Source organism: Fukomys damarensis, unplaced genomic scaffold (assembly GCF_012274545.1).
Source record: "Fukomys damarensis isolate Sample0158 unplaced genomic scaffold, DMR_v1.0_HiC HiC_scaffold_14, whole genome shotgun sequence".
Lineage (NCBI taxonomy): Eukaryota > Metazoa > Chordata > Mammalia > Rodentia > Bathyergidae > Fukomys > Fukomys damarensis.
Window position 1 is genome coordinate 4,571,478 of NW_022900926.1, and position 19,405 is coordinate 4,590,882.

At 43.4% G+C, this 19,405-nt stretch overlaps 1 protein-coding gene across 1 annotated transcript in view; it reads left to right on the top strand.

Annotated features, from left to right (window-relative positions):
• Window positions 1-19,405, top strand: part of Clvs2 (clavesin 2) — a 71,675-nt gene that overhangs the window by 37,034 nt on the left and 15,236 nt on the right. Inside the window, exon 3 of the mRNA XM_010638240.2 lies at window positions 16,308-16,418. Within this exon, the coding sequence (XP_010636542.1) occupies window positions 16,308-16,418 (111 nt within the window). The remainder of the gene's footprint in view (window positions 1-16,307; window positions 16,419-19,405) is intronic.

Here is a 19,405-nt window from a genome sequence, read left to right on the forward strand (position 1 = left end):
CTACCGTGTGAATACACCAAATTGTAAAAAAAAAAAAAAAAAAAAAAAAAAAAGACTTTGACTTCACACCTCCATCTTCACATTATCTCTTGTTGCAATTATGTAAAGTAGAAAATTCTGCAAGTCCTCATTGGACTTGGCAGGTCGAAATGTAAAGTCACTTTTTTCACCCCAAGGAAAGCACTACAGATGTCTGAGACCCTTCCTACACTTTTATCTCCATCAGCTCCACTCTCCTGGTCCCTGACTCAACCTTTACCCTCACAGTCCCACCCTTCCTGCCCAGTGGAGGGTGGCACGGGGAGCATCAGGGCGTGCTTGGCACGTGGGTATCTGCTGAACTTGTCACTTGGTCATTTAAAAATAACCAAACAGAGGAAGCTGTAGCTATTTCATTTGATGTGAGATTATAGATGTGCACATGAAGGTGCCTGCACCAAAATATGAATATTAACACACTAAGTTTCTATACCGAGCTGCACAGCACTGCTAATTCCTGTCCCTGTAGCCCAACTCCAGCACACCACCACCTTCCCAAGAACGCACAGTGTGACAACGTGCATGAAGCCTTCTGCCTGACCCCCTGGACTGTCCAAGCAGGCTCAGAAGTCTTCTTCACCACGTGGCCACAGTCTCCGCACGTTTCCCCTTTAGTTGTACACACAGCCGCGAGAGCTGTGCTCAAAGGTGGCCCAGTCTTTCCCAACTCCCCTCTCATTGCTCCTTCTGCTGGGGATGCGTTTGCCAGATTTCTGTTGACTTCCCCAAGATCCACTCCAACTGCAACCTCTCCTGTGAGTCCTTCCTCTTCAACCTCTCATTCCCTCCCCTTTGAACCTCATACTACCTGGAGGAAGTTATCTCTCCTTGTTTTATAGTACTATTCTCTTCTAGAGTGGAAACTCTTTCAGAGTTATGACCCTTGAGTTGTATTTCTCATACATTTCCCACCTTTAGTTTCCAGTAAATAGCTGATGAACTTAACTTGATGCTTTGAGGGTTAGATATTGCCATCCTTGTGCTGATTTTTTAAAGCCATGTGATATATTGCTGTTATTCCTATGTACAAGTGTACATACATGTGGTGCATGGCCATTAAAAATATACAACATTTGAACGTGTGAAAACTATAGCATGTGTAAATAATAAACTAAAAGTCATGTATTGTTCTATTACAGTTAGGTGAATCTTTTGATTTATCTTACAAATCTTTTGTGTTCCTTTTTAGAAAATAAATTAATTTTTCCCAATTTATCAACCTGACATTATACTTTAGGTATTTTTGTATTAGCTCTTTAAATATACCTTTTACCTGACACTTTAACATCCTACATTATAAATAAATCACTCATTCTCCTTGTTGAAGTAAATTTAAGTTGATTACAGTACTTTCCTAATTACAAAATGTAAAAATGAAAAAAATTCTTGCATAAAACTTTGGGCCCATTAACCATTTCTTTGTAAGTGATGTCTACAGGAACAGACATAAGGAGTAGGTTGTAAAGTTAATTTCAGAAATTTTCCTCCCATTTATGTCCCATAGCAGAATAAGATAATTCCTAGTTTTTCAAACCCTTACGCCATTGTTTCATCGGTCGAGTCAATCTTGAGAAGTTTTCCACTATTGAAAAGCTTTTGCCTGATTCTTCCTTTACTCGTCTCGGTTTCTCTAGCTGCAGCTGTGCAGCTTCACTCCCCTCTGGCCGTTTAGGGTTTGGGAATATCAGCACTTCCGGATGTGCGCGGCGGAAAGGCGTTCCCAAGTCACCTGACGTGTTACTCACATCCTGCTGGCGGAGCTTATGCTGTTCCTGTTGTCCACTGCGGACTGGTTCCGTGGCCTCGCTGTATGAAGGTCATGGCAATGGCTGCATATTCTATTGTAATCGGAAACTGAAGTTATTTGCTACCTTTGCTATGCATTCAGTTTTAACAAAGGCACTTAATTTAGAAATGTGGTGACATCGCTTTTTTATAAGGTGGATGTGTCGCTGTGGGCTCTGGCCTGCTGTTCACTGGGTTGGAAATGGTCCTTCCTGTGAGGTTGGCTTTTTTGTCCCACCCCAGATCTTCTCCAGTGTGTCAGGCACACACTGCAATGACTCACTCGAATAAACCCTGTGTCTTCAGGGTGAGGCTGTGTGTCTCCGCTTCGACCTCTTGGCATCTTCTCTGACAGCAGAGCAGTGGTGGGCGGGAATACCACACCCGTTTCACTCACAAATGAAGGATCCTGCTCAGTGTGTTGCATGATGAATAAATGTGTTGCCAGTTAGCTATTCCTGTTGGTTTTGTTTTGGAAAATAGTAGTTTTTATCACTGGAACCTAGAAGTGCAGAGCTCTGCAGATTTTTTTTCAATACATCTGTGCAGATAATAGCACAAGATGAAGAAGAAAAACCATGTGAGATCAATATAGAACTGCTACTAATGAGTGATAATTACTGGTGAAAAATAAGATTATTCTTTGTAGATTTAAACATACTAACTGTATTAACAAAGTTTAGATTTAAACACATTTTAAGTTTGGAAGCGATAGCCTATATTACAGTATTCCGATAGTGGTGAGAACACAGAGCCTGACTCCCATCATCTGCGCCGTGGACTGGAGACGGTAGCCCCACACCTTCCTCTGGGCCTAAGCTTCAGGGATTGGAGACCCTCCGCCCACGGTGCCCAAGGAAGAGATCCTGCTTCCTCGGAATCCTCCGCTCCCGCGACAGGGTTGCTTGCAGGGTGCTTAAGAGCTGCGCCCCCAGTAAGTCCCGTGAAGATCTCTTCTGTGCATCCTGTCGAGGGGACTACCAGGCAGCATTATTAGGCTCGAGCATTACTTCTAATTCACTTAAATAATCAGACACGCCGAGAACCGAAAAAGAGCCAAGCTCGCACACCTCTGCAGTGGGAACTGAATTCCGTGAAGGACAGTGACAGGAAAAAGCGAGACTTTCCAGGGGTCACAGTGTCCTTAGGTCTTTAGCCGAATAGTAAAGTATATAAAACGAGGGAAAAGGCTGCTTCTAATAGAAATGTCTGAAGGGACACGTGTGCCATCACAGACCACCTGAGTTTGGACATCTGGAGGAGAAATGCACGCTGATGACGTTTGTATTCACCGCAGTCAGGCAGAGGATAGCTGGCATCTCCCTGAGAGTCTTAGAACAAACATATTGTGAAGCGTGCAGTGGTGAAGCTAGAAAATCACTGTGAGACTTAAAAACTGAATCGCCAATGTTACCTACATTTTCGTGCATTCCAGGATTTAGAATTCTCACATTTGGCTGGGCAAAATCATTTCAAAATATATTCAGATTCCAAAGTTTAAAAAATCCAAAACTGTTTTACCTACAGAATCACATATTAATGGAAAATTAATTATGCCTTTAGTCACTCTTTTAAATGACCCATCATGATAAGCCCATAATGCTTTCTTAAAAGTTATTAAGAGTGATGAAACTATAAATCTGCCATTCACATGTTTTGTTAAATGTTTGCTTCATCAAATAGAAAGAGTTGTTAAGTGCTTATTTTGAAATCCATGTCACGTATATCATTGGCTTATTTCTTGAAAAAGGAATTAACTATTCAGTTTTTATTTCAATTATTATTATTTTTTCTTTTTTCTGATGAAAAACTCCGAAGTGTTTAATAACATGGTTGAAGAAAGTGGGATTCACTGTGTTTCAGAGCAGACCTTTTATTTTTTGGTGAAATTTTACTGGTACACAGTTGTTTGCATCTAAGTTCCTTTATTGTATTTCCAGCTGAATCGCAGAAGACTTCAGGGAGCAGTTAGAAGTTAAAAGAATGGAGAAGTATCCACCTACATGTGTACTATTTTATTTAAACTCTTATCTCTGTATGATAGGATGGTCCAGATTGTTTGTTTTCAATCTGTTACATGTGTGCATTCAAATAAGGCTCATTACCCCTTACAGGTCAGATGTGGAGACATTCCAATAGCTGGTAATTACAGTTTCCTGGCCATTTCTTTTTGATTTGGCAGAGACATTTGTTGAAATGTTTTGGTGAAAAACCTTTGCTCTGTCCTGAAAGCCAGTGAACAGATTGCCTGGATGTCTCTGTTCAGTAACGATGAGGCTGAGAATGTGAGATCGCAGCTCTGGTCACCTTTGCAGTTCCAAATGCCATTGGGGGTGGGGGCTGGCAACAAGGATGAGTTTGACTTTCTTAAGGAATCTGAGTCTTCTACCAGATGAATACACATTGTAATAAGTTAGTGTGAAATTCTAAAAGATGAATATACAAATCTTAGCATACTGTCTACAAGAGCTCCTCCAGAGAGCTATTAAGGTGTGGTCGGCAAGCCCAGGCGGACCCATGTTGGTAAGTCGAAGCGCACTGGAGAGAGATAGTGATGCTGTGAGGAAACTCTCGGGCCAGCTGCCGTAGTAGTCACTGTTTCTTTCCCCTCTAAGACATGAACCACTTCCAGGGACAGTGACACTGTGTGTGGCTTATGCCTCTGAGCTGTTGTGACACTTAAGATCGCAGGTGTTGGGAGCATATATCAAGTTTTGTGTTTTCCTCGTCTCTGGTCGGTAAGGACTTAAGTGGCTATTTTCATTGTTCTTTTTATAGTCCATATTTCCATAAAATTATTTTATATTTGTATAAAAATAGTTATAAAGAAATAATGTAATATTTGAGACCCTAATACAGCTTAAGGGTAGAGTTGTGGAATTAAAGGTATAATTTTTAGGTTATGGTTGCTACAATTTATCACTGTGTGTATTTTGCTATAATACATATAGTGCACAAAGACAGAAAAAGAAGACAAGTTTTTTAAAAAAGCTTGATAGAATGAACTCCGAATGGGTGAGTTTCGAGTGTGACTTCTGCCTGTGTCACACCGAGTGTGTGTAACATGGTAGATTGGATTCAGAGCCCTTGGCTTTTAGACCCTTTCTTCCTATTTCATGTTATCAATTATACAATCTGAACCTATAAGACACCTTTGAATACTGGGGTGGGTGGGCAGCCCACTTTCTGGTCCCCGCTCTGTCTCTCTTAGATGGAAGCTATCTTTCTCTCAGTAAATTTTCCTACTCTTAAACTTTGTTGTTCCTAGAATTCATTGTTTGATTTTAGAGAACAGGAACTCATGTTTCGGGTATCTAGCAGGTTTGGGAGTTACATCTCTTCCCAATGGCACAACTCTGATAGTATTCCTGGAAAGAATCTGGCAGGAGTATGAGAAGTTTTAATATTTTGCTCCTCTCAATAGTTTCCACTTATCTAAATTTCCCCAAGATGCTGACACCTTTTTCCTGTACAAGACAGTAAGCACTTCAGGCCTTGCAGCCCATATAGACTCGGGGGCCTCAGGTTCTACACCCCCAGATACAACAGTGAATAGAAAATAATAAAAAAATTTCAAAAGCTGGTGATGCCCTTCCGTGGACGAGCCCACGAGAGGCCCTGGGTTCAATCCCCAGAAACAAAAAGAAAAAAGAAACAAACCTGAGCTGAAGACTGTCAAGGTCAGTGCGCTGATGTGGGGTCCACTCAGGCCTTGAAGTTCCCAAAGAAAAGAGCACCACGCGTGGAGCAGAGATAGGAATGGATGTCCAAGAGTGACCCTTGGGTGGCTGCTTGTGTAGCCTAAACAACCCCCGACCCGCCTGCACCAGTCACCCACTATATAACCAGGCCCCTTCCCCAGCTCCCTCTCCCATCTCCTTGTTCCTTTTCCGCAGAGTGGGCCACCACGCTACCATAAAAATCTCTCATATGAGATCACATGTGACTGGTGCAGGCGGGTCGGGGATTGAGTCGGCTGCACAGGGAGCCACTCAGGAGTCACTGTTGGACATCCATTCCTTAAACGAACAAGCCTTGTTTGCGCACTGGTTTCATTTATGACTGGTGATGTGTGAGGTAGGACTGGAAACTTTAAGGTGAAGAGGAGGTTATTTATCAGAATAGTGGAAGCCATTCCAAGGCACTTATCTTACATTCCTCCCCTTTTGTTTTTTATGGCCTCTGGAAAAGGGGCGAAGAATCTCTTCTGTAGCTACTTCCTGCTGAAAAGAGGCAGGTGTGGGGTGACGAGAGGCCAAAGGAGGGATCTGTAGCCTGTCATCTCTTGCCTTTGCAGGGGCAACATAGCTGTTTGAGGGCTGTTTGTTTAGGAGATTCAAGGAGTGCAAAGATGGCGAGATCGTGGAGCGATGGGGGTGATCTAGGCTGTATAGTAGCTTGAGGAGCAACACAACCATGGAGAGGGGGGCCTGAAATGGTGAAGAAAGAATTGAGAAAGATGTATTTTGAAAGCTTTACATACGACAGGTGGAAAGGGATTTTTCTGACAGTAATCAAAAATAATAGTACTGCCAAGGAGTTAAATGTATAATTTTTTTTTTTTTTTAAATCAGGGGACATGTGTAACTGGGAAGGTGACTTGGTGGCAGAACAGATGGACCAAAAATCTAGTGTGGAAGTTGGGTGGGAACCAGGCATGATTTAAATTTCCCAGGTGCCAATTAGGGGCCACAGACTCCTTTTTGTGGGAATTGCAGTATCCTGGGAAGAGAACTTAATTGCCTTGTCTCTGCCATGATGAATCCAAGGAGGAGTTCATATACTCAGCGCAGAAAAGGCAATCTTTGGGTGAGTATAAGTGGCAGATCAGGTCTTTTGAGTAGGCGACAGGTACTGTTGTGAAGTGTATAAAAAGAATTGTGTGTCCCACATTTGGGGTTGGGAGAGTTTTGGACCATTGGGAGATTTTAGTCTAATGGCTCAACTCATAGCTGTGGGGGTGGGAGTGTAAGCCAGCAGATAAGAAGGGTGTAGAAGGCAATTTCTTCTGAACTAAAATTTTGGAGGGTTTTCTGGTAGAAATGTTCTGTTAACTGATCCAAGATCCCAACTACTGATCTTTTTTGAGTATAAAACCAGTGGAGGTCTTGTTGCAGTTGAGTTATAAAGTGAAGAAACCGCAGCTGGATCTGGATCCACATCATGGGGCTTTATCCAGAAGGCAGGTTGGCAAAGTGGTCACTTCATGTAAGATAAGCTGATTGACTATATGATTAGAAAATTTTGGATTTGATTTGGAGGAATCAGAGTAAGCAGGGGGCAACCATGGCCAGAATGAAGATGCAAATGAGGGTCAAGAACAGAGATTATTTATGGTGTCCAGTGACATCTGAGATATAAGAATAGCCTATTATGTCCTATAGCCCTGGAGTTTTATCTCTGCCTTAAGGGAAATGTAGAAAAATGTATAACCTTGAGATACAGGCTTAGTAAATGAAACCAAAAAACCTTGTACTGTTGTAGAAACAAATCAACTCCCAGTTGGCTTGTAGATACTGAAGGAAGACAAAAACCGATTGAAAGGTAAATTAATTTTTGTTTACAAGTAAGCAAACTTGAATACCAAAGCTAGAACTCACACATCTACTTTACAATAATTAAAACAGGAAAGCTGGGCGTGGTGGCCCACGCCTGTAATCCCAGCACTTGGGAGGCTGAGGCAGGAGAATTGCTGTGAGTTTGAGACCAGCCTGGGCTACATAGTGAATTCAAGGTCAGTCTCAACTATGCAGTGAGACCCTGTCTCAAAACAAAACAAAACAATAAATAAAAAAAATAAAACAGCAAAACCGACAGGGGCCTACTATGGCCTGAAGATACAAACAGGTGAGCAGGCCTAATGAGGGAAGTAGCCATGACATAATTTGCTGGAGCCAGGAGTAGTCTTGGGTCATTCCTCATGTAACCCATTGTTTTTAAGGTTTTTGATGTATTGTTGCAACAAAATAACACTCTTTACCTAGAGCCTGGCAAGTTTCCCTTTGGGCTGCTATTAGCATGTCGAGGGCACATCTCTTTTGGAGCAGGACAGCTGCTGGGGAATTAATCTGGTCCTGGACTGTGTTTAGGGACTGGCTTATTTTGTCCAAGTCTTTTAAGATTTGTATTGACAATATCTGATAGAAATGTGTAGAGGTAGAGCTACATGCTGTACCCATCGCCATGCCAGTGAGAACCCTTGCTTTTATCAAGAAGGGGACCAGGAAGGGGGCTGCCCTCTTGTTGACCTTTGACTTTGGGAGGATCCTTTAAACATTGGGGATTATGTACAGATGGTCAAGGGGGGCTGAGAAATGCTATGCAACAGAAAATTTTAGATCAGTTGAGGCATCAGAGTGCCTCCTGGTTGCATATGAAGAATAGGCCATTGGATAGGCAGACAGGGTGCTCTTCTGAGATAAAGAGGGAATGAGGAAGGCAAGTAATGTTGTCATTTTACCCTGTGCATGGCAGGTTAGTGATTCGTGTAGGGAATGGGAGACCCGTAGTGAAGAGTCCCAGAACTGCAGACAGATTGCCAGTATTTGAGACAGACAGGTTAAAATCTAGGGGGATGGGAATTGGAGCGAATGAGTGGGGTAAACAGACATAAACATTTAACAGTCCAAGATATTGACAGGGAGATAGTAGAGGGTGGTATTAAATAGTTGTTGTAGCCTTGTTTTGAGACTGGTTTATCTGGTCTACCACTTGGAGATCTAACCCTTTATAGGGAGGTGGAGTGATGGCCTTAAAAGTCTATCACTAGTGCCTGTTTATTGATTGCCTCTTTTGCTTATTCTTTTCTGCTGGGTGTTTAAGACCAAGTTAAAATGAGACCTGTGTTAATCAGTATGAACCTCTTGCTATCCGTTAAGGTCTGTTAGGTCTCTCCAGGCATCACCTTGGAGCCATGCATAGAGCCTCTCAGCTCTTCTGTCACTGTCAGCCATTAGGAGGGGTCACAGCCTTGCTTGACCATGGTGCTTTTAGTGAAAGCATCGGAGATTTGTTGTTGTTGTTGGTGGTGGTGACCCTCCTTTAGCACACATTACATTTGTCCAGCAATCTCCCTGCTCAGGAGGTTGGGTGACTTACCAAATATGTAAGATGTTGTAGAAAAGGTTCCTTCATACCTTGGATCTTTGATGACCTTGGAGGGCCACGGCCAAATATTGGTGGTCTTCTTAGCCCAGTTACCCTTTAGTGTTGGTCTTTGCCTTTTGGTGGTTGAACACCCAGAACAGAAGATCAGTGACATCAGTAGTACAGTAGGAGCTTAACTATCATAACTTTATCTAGATAGCAAACACCCTGGAATCTAAAATACAGTTAGAGGGCTTTTATTTTTATCAATCATGGTTGTTTTAGTGGTTGATTTTCTGTAGAATATTAACTGAAAAAAAACTTGTAATTAGGAGCCACACATAATATAATATTTTAGCATGATATCATGATGACATTATCTTTGCAACAAACTTAGATATGTATCTTAGTATAAAATAACCATTGTTAAATATATTTTCTCTAAAATACATAAAACAAAAACAAAAAACCCAGGAAACTTGCTTAAGTTATTACCTTTCGATAGAATGCCATCTAAGGAAAGTGTGTGGGCCTACAGATGTACCTGTAATCATGAGTTGGTGGAGCAGAAGAGAAGGGTGAATACCTGGATCAAAAGGTTACTGTCATAAACAATAGGTTGGAAGACCTGTATAGTCAGACAACATGAATACATTTTGTACACCAGAAAAGTAGCAATAATAATTATTGTAATTATTTGAAATCTTATATCCTCTAATGTAGCTTGGTACTAACATGATCCTTTTTAATAACTCCTTGTTTTTTCACAGAAAATATATTTTGAAGATGACCATTATAAACATATCGCAATAACATATTTAGAACTCAACCCTTTGATGATAACCAATGTAAACATTTTATAACAACATATTTAACAAGGCATACCTTCCCATAAGGCTATGAAATTTATTGGGGCTCCCATTAGTGAACAAAGACCAGAATAAAAATTTCTGAGCAGCTGTTTCTTTATTTACCAACAGGGCTGTATCCAAACCTAAAAGTTTATATTTAATTATCTTGACAAGTTTTTATTTAACCTGTAAAACCAAGTTGTAGAAATCAACAATCTATCTATATCTTTGAAGTCATTTTGATCAAAAAACATAATTGGACAAACACCTCCAAACAATTAGACACAGACAAACATATAAGACAATTTATGAGTCTAGAGTGCACTCAAATGTATTTGGCCAACTGAATTATAACATCTCTTCTAATTAAGGCTAGTCAAAACTTTTGCAGGTCAATTAACAGAGATCTCTTGTAATTTGGATGAGAAGGAATAAAAACACTTTATAACAGTAGCATGATCTTGTATTATAGTTATTGTCAGAAGTTTGTAAGCAGAAAATAGAGAGAAGGTCAACTGAATCCATAGTTACAATTTTAAGAATTTGTAATATAAAAGGAATGTTTTAAACACATCAGTTAAACATCTAGAAACCAAATACCATCAAACATTATTTTAAATTGAAGATGAAAGGTACATTTATCAATTAGCCAGAAGAGGGAATGATAACAAAGTTCCTGTCTTGAGGTGGATGTAGGGAGGGTCAGAGTTGCTAGATGGCAGTGAGGTTTACAAGATGGCTGGGGAGAAGAAGAGGCACGTGGAGGAGGGGAAGAAGGAGAGCAAGATGGTGGAGGTCTCTGAAAGTGGTAAGGAGGAGGCTCATCTGCTGGGTCAAATTCTTCAGGGGCAGAGGGAGAGCTTAAGGTTTTAGTAGCAGGCTGACAGGAAGAACAGAGGCAAGGCTTAGTTTTTAAGAAGGAAAAACCCTAAATATAGGGAATCTCACTCCATTTGTCCATGTGCTCACAGAAGTAACAATCCTGGATAAGTGAGGGATCGAAAGAGCTATTAGGTGACCACTTATTTTGGTTATTGAACAAATAAATATTGGGGCCAAATTTGGGTAGAAAGCCTAAAAAGGCGTTTAGGTTTCAGGTTAGGCTTGAGGCTGAGAGCCGTGAGATTTTTGAGTAGGCAGCCAGGGGAGGGGGGAATCTGCTGGGGTGGACTGTTCCAATCCCATGGTGGAGAAAGGAGACTCTGTCGCCGCCCACTGACATGTCCTGGAGTGAGGGACAGAGAGTCATGAGAGTAAAAGCGCCATTTGGGAGGGTCATAACCACTTGGGAGCGGAACGCTGGGGCCAGAGGGCTGTAAAAGACTTGGGACCTGAGCTCAGGAATTTTGAGTGAGAGGCCACAGTTGGGCAGGAACAAGTCTCAGTAGAGCAGGGAGAGGCCAGTGCCTCAGTGGGGAGTCTCCGCCACGGGAATTGAAACCCAGACCAACAAACCTGTGAATAAGGCTGGTTACTCACCTATTGATGAGGCTGGTGGTGGGAGCATAGAGGAGTCTGGGTGAATGGACATGAGTTGTCAGGTGGGAGGATTGGTGCTCCAAGGCTAGGGGTCCCTGAGCCTGTGGCAGTAAAGCTGGGAGCCAGGTAAAGTCAGTGGTTAGCATCTTGGGTGTGGCTACTGTGTTCTAGGCTGTGCTATTTACAACCAAATCACTGCCCATTAGACCCCATTGTAGAATCACCTCCAGGATCATTTCCACATTTGCAAAACAGGGGCTCGGTGAGTATGGGGGCCCTGAACTTTCTGTCACTCATTCTTCCCACAGATCACTGAAGAGTGGGATCCCCAAGGGTGCGAGGGGAGTGCTGTGGAGCTCTTGGTTTGGGGAGTACACCCTGCACCTGTGCATCATAACCACTGAGTCCACCTTTGCTGCTGTTGTCCAGAAGCTCTGCTTCCTAACTGGCACCCAGGAAGTAGAAGAGAAAGTGTAGTCTGCTGCACACACACAGCCCTCTAAGAGCTTCCTGACAGCTATTACTGCAACAAGAAGCGACAGCATCTCCTTTTGGTCCTTTCAGCCCTGCTCAGGTGCATGTCCTTGGCAAGGTTCTGACATTCAGAATCCCAGCTGCAGGATGCGCACGCTGGACCTCCTGTCCCTGCCCCCTAGGCGCGGGTGTGACTGGGGTGGAAGTGGATGCCAGGCTCAGTGTCCACAGACCTCAGGGAGCACGCGCCTCTGCACAGAGAGCCCCGGTGCCGTCTTGCAGGGGACAAAGAAAGAGACATCTCAGAGCCCTGCAGCAAGGGCAGCGATGGCTTTGGCACTGTGCTGATGGTGGTGGAGAGCGGGTTTACTGGGTGCACAGTGTGGTAGGAAGTGAAAGAAGGCACCCAAAGGGTTGTGTGGAAGTGGTGGTACCTGCACTGAGTCTTAGGGTTCAGCAGGAGCTCACAGGAGAGAGAACCTGGCCAGGGGAGGGAGAAGCAATAGTTCCCAAGCTACAGAGGGAGAGCAGAGCAGAGACTGGGATGGAGGTGCTGGGCATGACGTGGAAGGTGAAGCCTGCAGCACTGAGGCCCAGTGGGAAGTAACTGCAAGCTCAGGAGCATGGCTGGAAACGAGAGTGAGCAGAAAGCAGCAGAAGGAATCCGTGGTTATGTTTTTGTTTCAGTCTTTGATGTCTGCATGGTGGATTAAGTCAGAATTTTAAGCTTGAACTAATCGACTGCAAAGTTAGCCCTTGCCCTGCTCTTTCCCACTGCCTGTGCTGTGACTTGTGCAGATCAACTCATGGGGTATAGAAAGGTGAAACTGAGAAAGCTCAGCCTTGTGGTCAAGGGATCCATAAGGCACATGGAGTTTTCAGGGGAGGAGCGGCCTCCTGTGAGTCTGAGGGCTCAAGAATCGTGAAGACCCTTGGCTTGCAGCTCTGACAGTGCACATTCATTCTGTTCTGTCGCAGAGATCAAATGCTTTTGGGGAGTGTTTGGGGGTGGGTGAGGTGGGAGGGACAGGGATAGCAGCAGGAGGGGATGGAGGGGTGGAGATCGGATGTGCAGGTGCATTGCTTCCCCGCAGCGATGCTATGTATTATGTGTCAGACATGTACCAAAAAAATCGCCAAGGGAATAAACATATTTTAGAAGCATATTAACTAGTTCTGCTTTACACAGTGGATCAAGTTAAAAGGTCTTGAAGCGCTTCTTGCTATGAAGCTGTAGTTGGATATGTGACAGATATGTGACAGAAAATACTTTCTGATGGATTGCTGAGCTCTCAGGGGCATGAGGCGAGGGCCCCGAGATGACAGAGAGGACAAAGCAAGCAGGACAAGCGAGTAGGACAAGGTCGGGCAGCCGTGGACCTAGAGCTGTGAGGCTGGGGTGTGCTTGGGATGTGGGACATTTGGGAGCTGGGGCTGAGCTTGAACACATCAAGGACAGAGTGAGGACTGCACAGAGCAGCCTGTCCTCCTCCACGCGGTGGAGCTATGAGGGAAAGCACCCACTGGCCAGGAAACAGTGTGGCCGTTCCTTTAACCAGCTGGAAAAATAATAGTATCAGTATTACTAGTGATAATAATAGTTTCCCCTGGTTGTTTCAGACAACAATCATTTCACAATTATATTTAAATAATATAATTCTTGTTCAGTAAATTGAATATGTGAGGTTTGCCTATATACTGGCCATGGGTAACGAAGGGGCTATTCAGGCCACAGCAAGTCCCCCGTGCCACCTGCCTCGTAGGAGCTGAAACAGATTTTGTGTGGGGAAAGCATCCTCAAGACAGCTCCTTTGGGATCCTGACCATTAATATTAGCAAAACATGAATTCATTGTAAGTAAGATACCATGAGAAACAGTAAAGACAGCAGACAATAAATTCATACAATCAAGGACTCAGAAATAGAATACTTGTGTTCAACATATGTGTTATTAAACAATGCTGTTGATGATGAAATTCATCCAGGAAAGCAAACACGAAGACTCCAGCGAATGACTGAAAAGAAGCATCCAGCTGATGGGTTCCTTCTACATGGGCAAGCATTAGAAAGGTAGACTACAGCATGTGTGGTGTGTGGATTAGCGGTAACTAATGTGCATCACTGTGGAAGAGGGGCGTGCATCTGTGCAAGCGCTCTTACCATGTCAGGTTTATGTGTATACGGTCTGGGATGCCACACTAGCACTTTTTTTTTTTTTGGTACGTGGGATTGAACTCAGGTCCTTGTGCTTGCAAGGCAGGCGGTGGAACCACTGAGCTAAATCCTAGGCAACACTAGCACTTTTTGATGAATGCTTTGCATATACCTGTGTTCAGGCATGAAAGTGGTCTTTAGATTAGTCACACCAGTAATGGTAAAAAACAAAAACTCAAGCAGAAACAAAAACACCATGACCCAAACCAAACCCAAACCAAAAAGGACCTGAATAACAGCTTGCATATAGGAGGAAATTAATTACGGTGAGTCACATGGCGGTGTAGCATTCAGCAATGACAATGGCCTACAGCTGCACGGCGTATATAGTCTGCCATACAGTGAGCCTGAGAAGCAGTGTTCTAGGAGAAGAACACATACACTTTGGGGATATTTTTATAAGCACTACTTAAAAATGGATAGTACATGTTAAAGGTACACATATGCACAGTAAAATATAAAATATAACACACATATATAAATATTTACTTATTTGTTTATAATATCTGTAATATATAAGCAAAAGAACTATAAAATTAGATTTTAAGATAGGAGAGCAGGTGAAAGACTATACAAGCTGTGGTCAAATTCACAGTTAGCGTGTTCAATTTCTCAGTCCAGATGGAGGTTACTCAGTGTTTGTGTTAGCATTCCCTTTATTGTTTATATGTACTCAACTTTCTTAAGTATAAAAGTTTTATAACTTAAAAATTCCGTATTTGTATTTCTGTATGACTCATTTTTAAATTTATAATTATCTGCTGAATGAAAAGTGCATGTTTATAAAAATGAGACTGATATAAAAGGAGAACACATTTTGCTCTTAGCTATTCTAATTTACTCATTGTTTAGCACTTTTGCTTCATGGTGTGAGTCCTTAGAGATGAAAACTGCTTTTGAAGAAAAAATGTTCATCAACTCTGAAAATCAATTTGCAAAATCACTAATGCGTCAATACACCTAAGTATAAAAGACTAAAAAAAACATTTTAATAGGTGTATCGGTTAGGGTTCCCTAGAGGAACAGGATCAGCAGGAGACAAATATGTGTAAATAAACTGCAGGGGGTTGTTAGATGATAACAAAGCATCAGCTCGGGCCATCCACAGGGGCCTCCCTGTGCTCAGGAGAGGCTGGAAGCCCCAGAACAGAGGGCTCAAGGATGCAGCCCCAATCAGGACAGAAGGCCTGGAAGCTCCCTGGAGAGAACGTTGAAAGGCTGAGGTAGCTGGAGTCTGATGTCCCCAGGCAGCGGCAGAAGACACACACAGTCAAGCGGAAGGGAGCTTTCCAAGGGCAAGCCAACTTCCTCCCTCGCATGCGTTTCACCTTGGTGCAAGCCTATTGGATGGTACCCCTACTGTCCGGCCGTTCTTCCTCGTTTAGTGGGCTGGCCTACCTGCCAGTCATCTGTGGAAAGACCACACAGGCACACCCGGAAGTGTGATTTATGTTCTGATAGGCAGGTCCTGATCCAGCCAAGTTGGAGTCACGAGTCGTGGTTGCAGTAGGGTCTGGCGTACACACTATGGCTGGAGAATTTCCATCGGGAGAAAATGTAAAGTAAAAAGAAACATACCTCCAGTTTTTTCGTATTCATCTGCATCTTCCCTTTGCTCCTGTTGATCTTCCCAGGTGGACTCGGACTTCCTTTGGCCTAAGGATTCCATTCAGGTTGTGGGAGGAGCTGGGGATGCCATCGCTCTTCCTCCCTCAGACCCAACCAAGGCAGCTGCTAGCGGAAGGGGCCCAGACCAGCTGAAACCCACATCCCACCAGGGACCTGAACTGGGAGGGGCTTTGACTTCCTCTTAGCCGAGGAAATGGAACCTCCCGCTTGCCGTAGTACCGCAGCCCTGGGTTTTCCTTTTGCTGAAGCGTGAGCTCTTTTTCATAGGTGAAATAAAGGAGAATGTTTACAATAAAGTTTGTAAGTAAAGAGATAAAACGAATAAAGTAAGTTCTGATATGTAGTGGCATTTCATGTTATAGACGAATACACTTAAATTTAGTAAAACATTTTAAATACCTTTTATCATAAATATAAGCAATTTTAATGAAACATTTATGCAACATACAATCATTGTCTGATAAATTTCCCCAGTATCTTTTTATTTATGTTTCTGGGACTGCAACGACGATGAGCGTTTTGCAAACCTAAATTACAGCACTCATGAAAGCGTAGAGATTGTTGTCAGCAGCCTGCTGCCGTGGACTATGGTTTCTGTAGAGAAGTCACAGCGCTGTATGGCTCTGTCTTCTGCCCCATAAATGACAGTCTCATTTTAGTCCCAGGATCCCAGTGTGGAGCACAATGGGCCTTTCCGGCAGCCCGAATGCATTACAGCAGATCCTGACTTCTGCCCCCCTATGCCCTTAGGACAGCTTCCCAGCGCGATTTGGAGGGATTCACTTCGTCAACCAGCCGTGGTACATCCATGCCCTGTACACTGTGATCCGGCCCTTCCTGAAGGAGAAAACTCGGAAAAGGGTATGTTCGCTTCTTTGTTTATAAATCTCTTCTCCTTTTGGATGCAAGGGCTGTGATGCATGCCACGTCTATAGTACTGGCCAGGGTAAAAGGTGCGCTTGTGTGTTTGTGTATTTACCATAAAAGACATTTAAAACTTATTAGAGACCTTCTGGTTAACTTTTGACAGTTTATCTGTGAATGGAATATTTAAAAACAAGCTCTCCTTCTTTCTCACAAAAGGGGACATTTAGCACATTTTTTATATAAGAAAGCCTTAGTGTAAAGGCAAAAGGAATTATGCTGTGCTAATATGTTATTATTAGTGCACTTTCAAGTAAGGGCTAGGAAGTTTTAGCATTATTTCTGATGAGCAAGTGTTATTTCATAATGCATATTGCAGTGAGTGTAGGGAATTTTGCAGTGTCTGGTATAATTTTGTGGCATTGGTCACGACCAACCACAGGCTTTGAAAAGACTGGTAATTGTAGAAATTTTCATAGTTCTTTAAGTTGCATGTTCTTTGGATATCACTAAGATTCACTTTCATCTGACAATGAGGACACTCAAAGTAGACACAACATAATTGTTGTTCTGATTATAAGATGATTTATTTAAAGCCTTTATCACAGTGCATGGCACGTGGCAAATATCTAAGGTATTTATCATTGTCATTAAATGAGATTAAAACTGCATTTTGATTATTTCATTTCATCCTTGCAACAGCTCTGAAAAGTACTTTATTTTATTTTGTCTTTTTAGGTACGTGATATATAATGTTGGGATATAAGCAGATATCTGTCACAATATGAGAAACATAGCATGCTTCTGTATAAGTTATGTGAAAACAAATCAACTTTGTCAAAAACATGTTCACACGTTCTGAAAATATTTATCTTAATATAAAATATGGTAAAGTCAAAAACAGCTTTTGTTACACAAAATACAGAGCATACACACTAAAAATTTAAAGCAAAAGAGGCAAAATCCTAATTAACAATTTAGTGGCCTATACCTCCAAATGGTAAAGACTAAACAAAAATTACATAAATAGTAACTCTATTTGAAAGTAAAAAATACATTTTAATTCACCATGCTTAATTAAGAGGACATACATTATTTTAAAAAGTGGATCAACTGCTGATTTATTTATTCTTCCAAAACATGCCTACATTGTGTAGTGGTCCAATCAGGGTAAGCATATCTGTGTCCTATAATGTTTGCCATTTCTTTAAGGGAAAACATTCAAAATCCCCCCCGCTTTTTTTACTTTTTCTGAAATACATAGTACATTATCATTACCTATAGTTGACCTACCATGACTTCTTTTTCCTAGAACACTGGTAACGTAGTACCAAGGACCAGCTTTTACCTGAGCTTCCCCCTCAGGCCCAGGTGACCACTATTTGTCTCTGAGCTCTGAAAAGTGAACTTAGTAAACATGACCTCCTATTTCAGAGCTGAGGAAAATGAGGTTTAGGGTGGAGGTGAAACTCTCTTGCTCCTGTGCGCAGCAGTGAAGGGGCCCAGGTAGTCCATGGGCGCCTGCCACCCAGTGCCATGTTCCACTTGTCAGAGAGCAGTTCCATGCCCGATGTGCTCACTCGTGCCCCTGAACACAGTCCCCTGTATCTCCGTGACCTGGATTATGCTCAGCTATTTCAGTGTTCAAAGGCCTTGAACGCAGTGATTTTCGTATCACACATCACTGGGCAGGTCTACTGGGTGTGAGTTTTCACACTGTCTCAGTAGCTCAGGAGGAACTCTGGGGACGATTGGAATGTCTATGAAGAATTGCTTCCAGTACCTCGAATCCAAATATTCTATCTTAGAACGCAGATGGGCAAGCGCTTTGTTGAAGCTTTGTTTCCTGAAGACAGGGTCCGGCTGTCCGGGACGCCTGCTGCGGCTTATGGAGCAGAGCACACCGGTGAATGCGCAGGACCTGTTCACTGTGTTGCACATGCAGCTCTTGGCACTCTGCTCATGTATTCCTTGTGACAGTGCTGGAGGCTTAGTATGGTTATTTTCCTCATTTCGGAGATGGGAAAATTAGGCCTGGAAGGTGAAGTAGTTCGCTGGGAGTCGCAGTGGGTGGCAGAGTTCATTGCGCAGCCCAGTGGGGAAGAGAGTGCCTGGCCGGGGCCACAGGCGGCTGTGTCTAGCACCCTTGACAGACAGCGATGTGGCCAGAGAGCTGGGCAGAGCGACCTGGGGGCCGGTGGTGGGATGGAGGAGGAGAGACTGGTGGGCCCGGTCAGCCTGGCCTCAGTGCCCTGCCAGGACCTGCTTTCAGACCAAGTGCGAAGCGAAGCCGTGAGAGCCCTCACTGCAGGGTGACTTGTGACAAGATTGGGAACAGGATGCTGCTCTGCTGAAAGAGCCTGAAGAGGACCAGGTTCAGAAAATGAGGGCAACGTTAGGTCTGGGGTTTTGTGGTGGAGCTGGACAGTTTTAACAGCGCCTGGAGTGTTTCTCCTAGCATGGATCCAGAGGGAAGGAAGGTATCCGAACTTTTCTCTTTCAGTGGGAATTACGGCTCAGACATATTCGTAGGAAAAATAACTACAGGTTTAAATGCCCGTGATTTATACGTTCGCAGACAGTGCCCAGTGTGAAGCCGGTGTGTGTCTCACCTCACAGCCTTCCCCAGCACAGCTCAGCACACTGCGGCTCCTGTCACTCTGGGCTCCAAAGCAAACCTAAGGGGCCTTCGTGCGCCTCCTTCCACAAGCTCAGGTGTGGAGGAAACGTGGGGCCCTTTATTTTCTCAAACTGCGTGTGCCGCCCTGCTGCGCTGTGGAAATACCAACCTTGGCTTTTACAGAGGTCCCTTCTCAGTCTCCTGGGGTCTCTGGAGTCTTTCTTGCCAGAGCCCCACCCTTCATGGCCAAGTGCAAGCCAGAACCCCTTCCTGGGCTGAAGGCCTCCTTCCGCTGCTAACTGCCTGAGGAGTGGCCAACTTGGCTTCCAACACTGCCCCAGTGCGAGCTCAGCTGATATGTGGT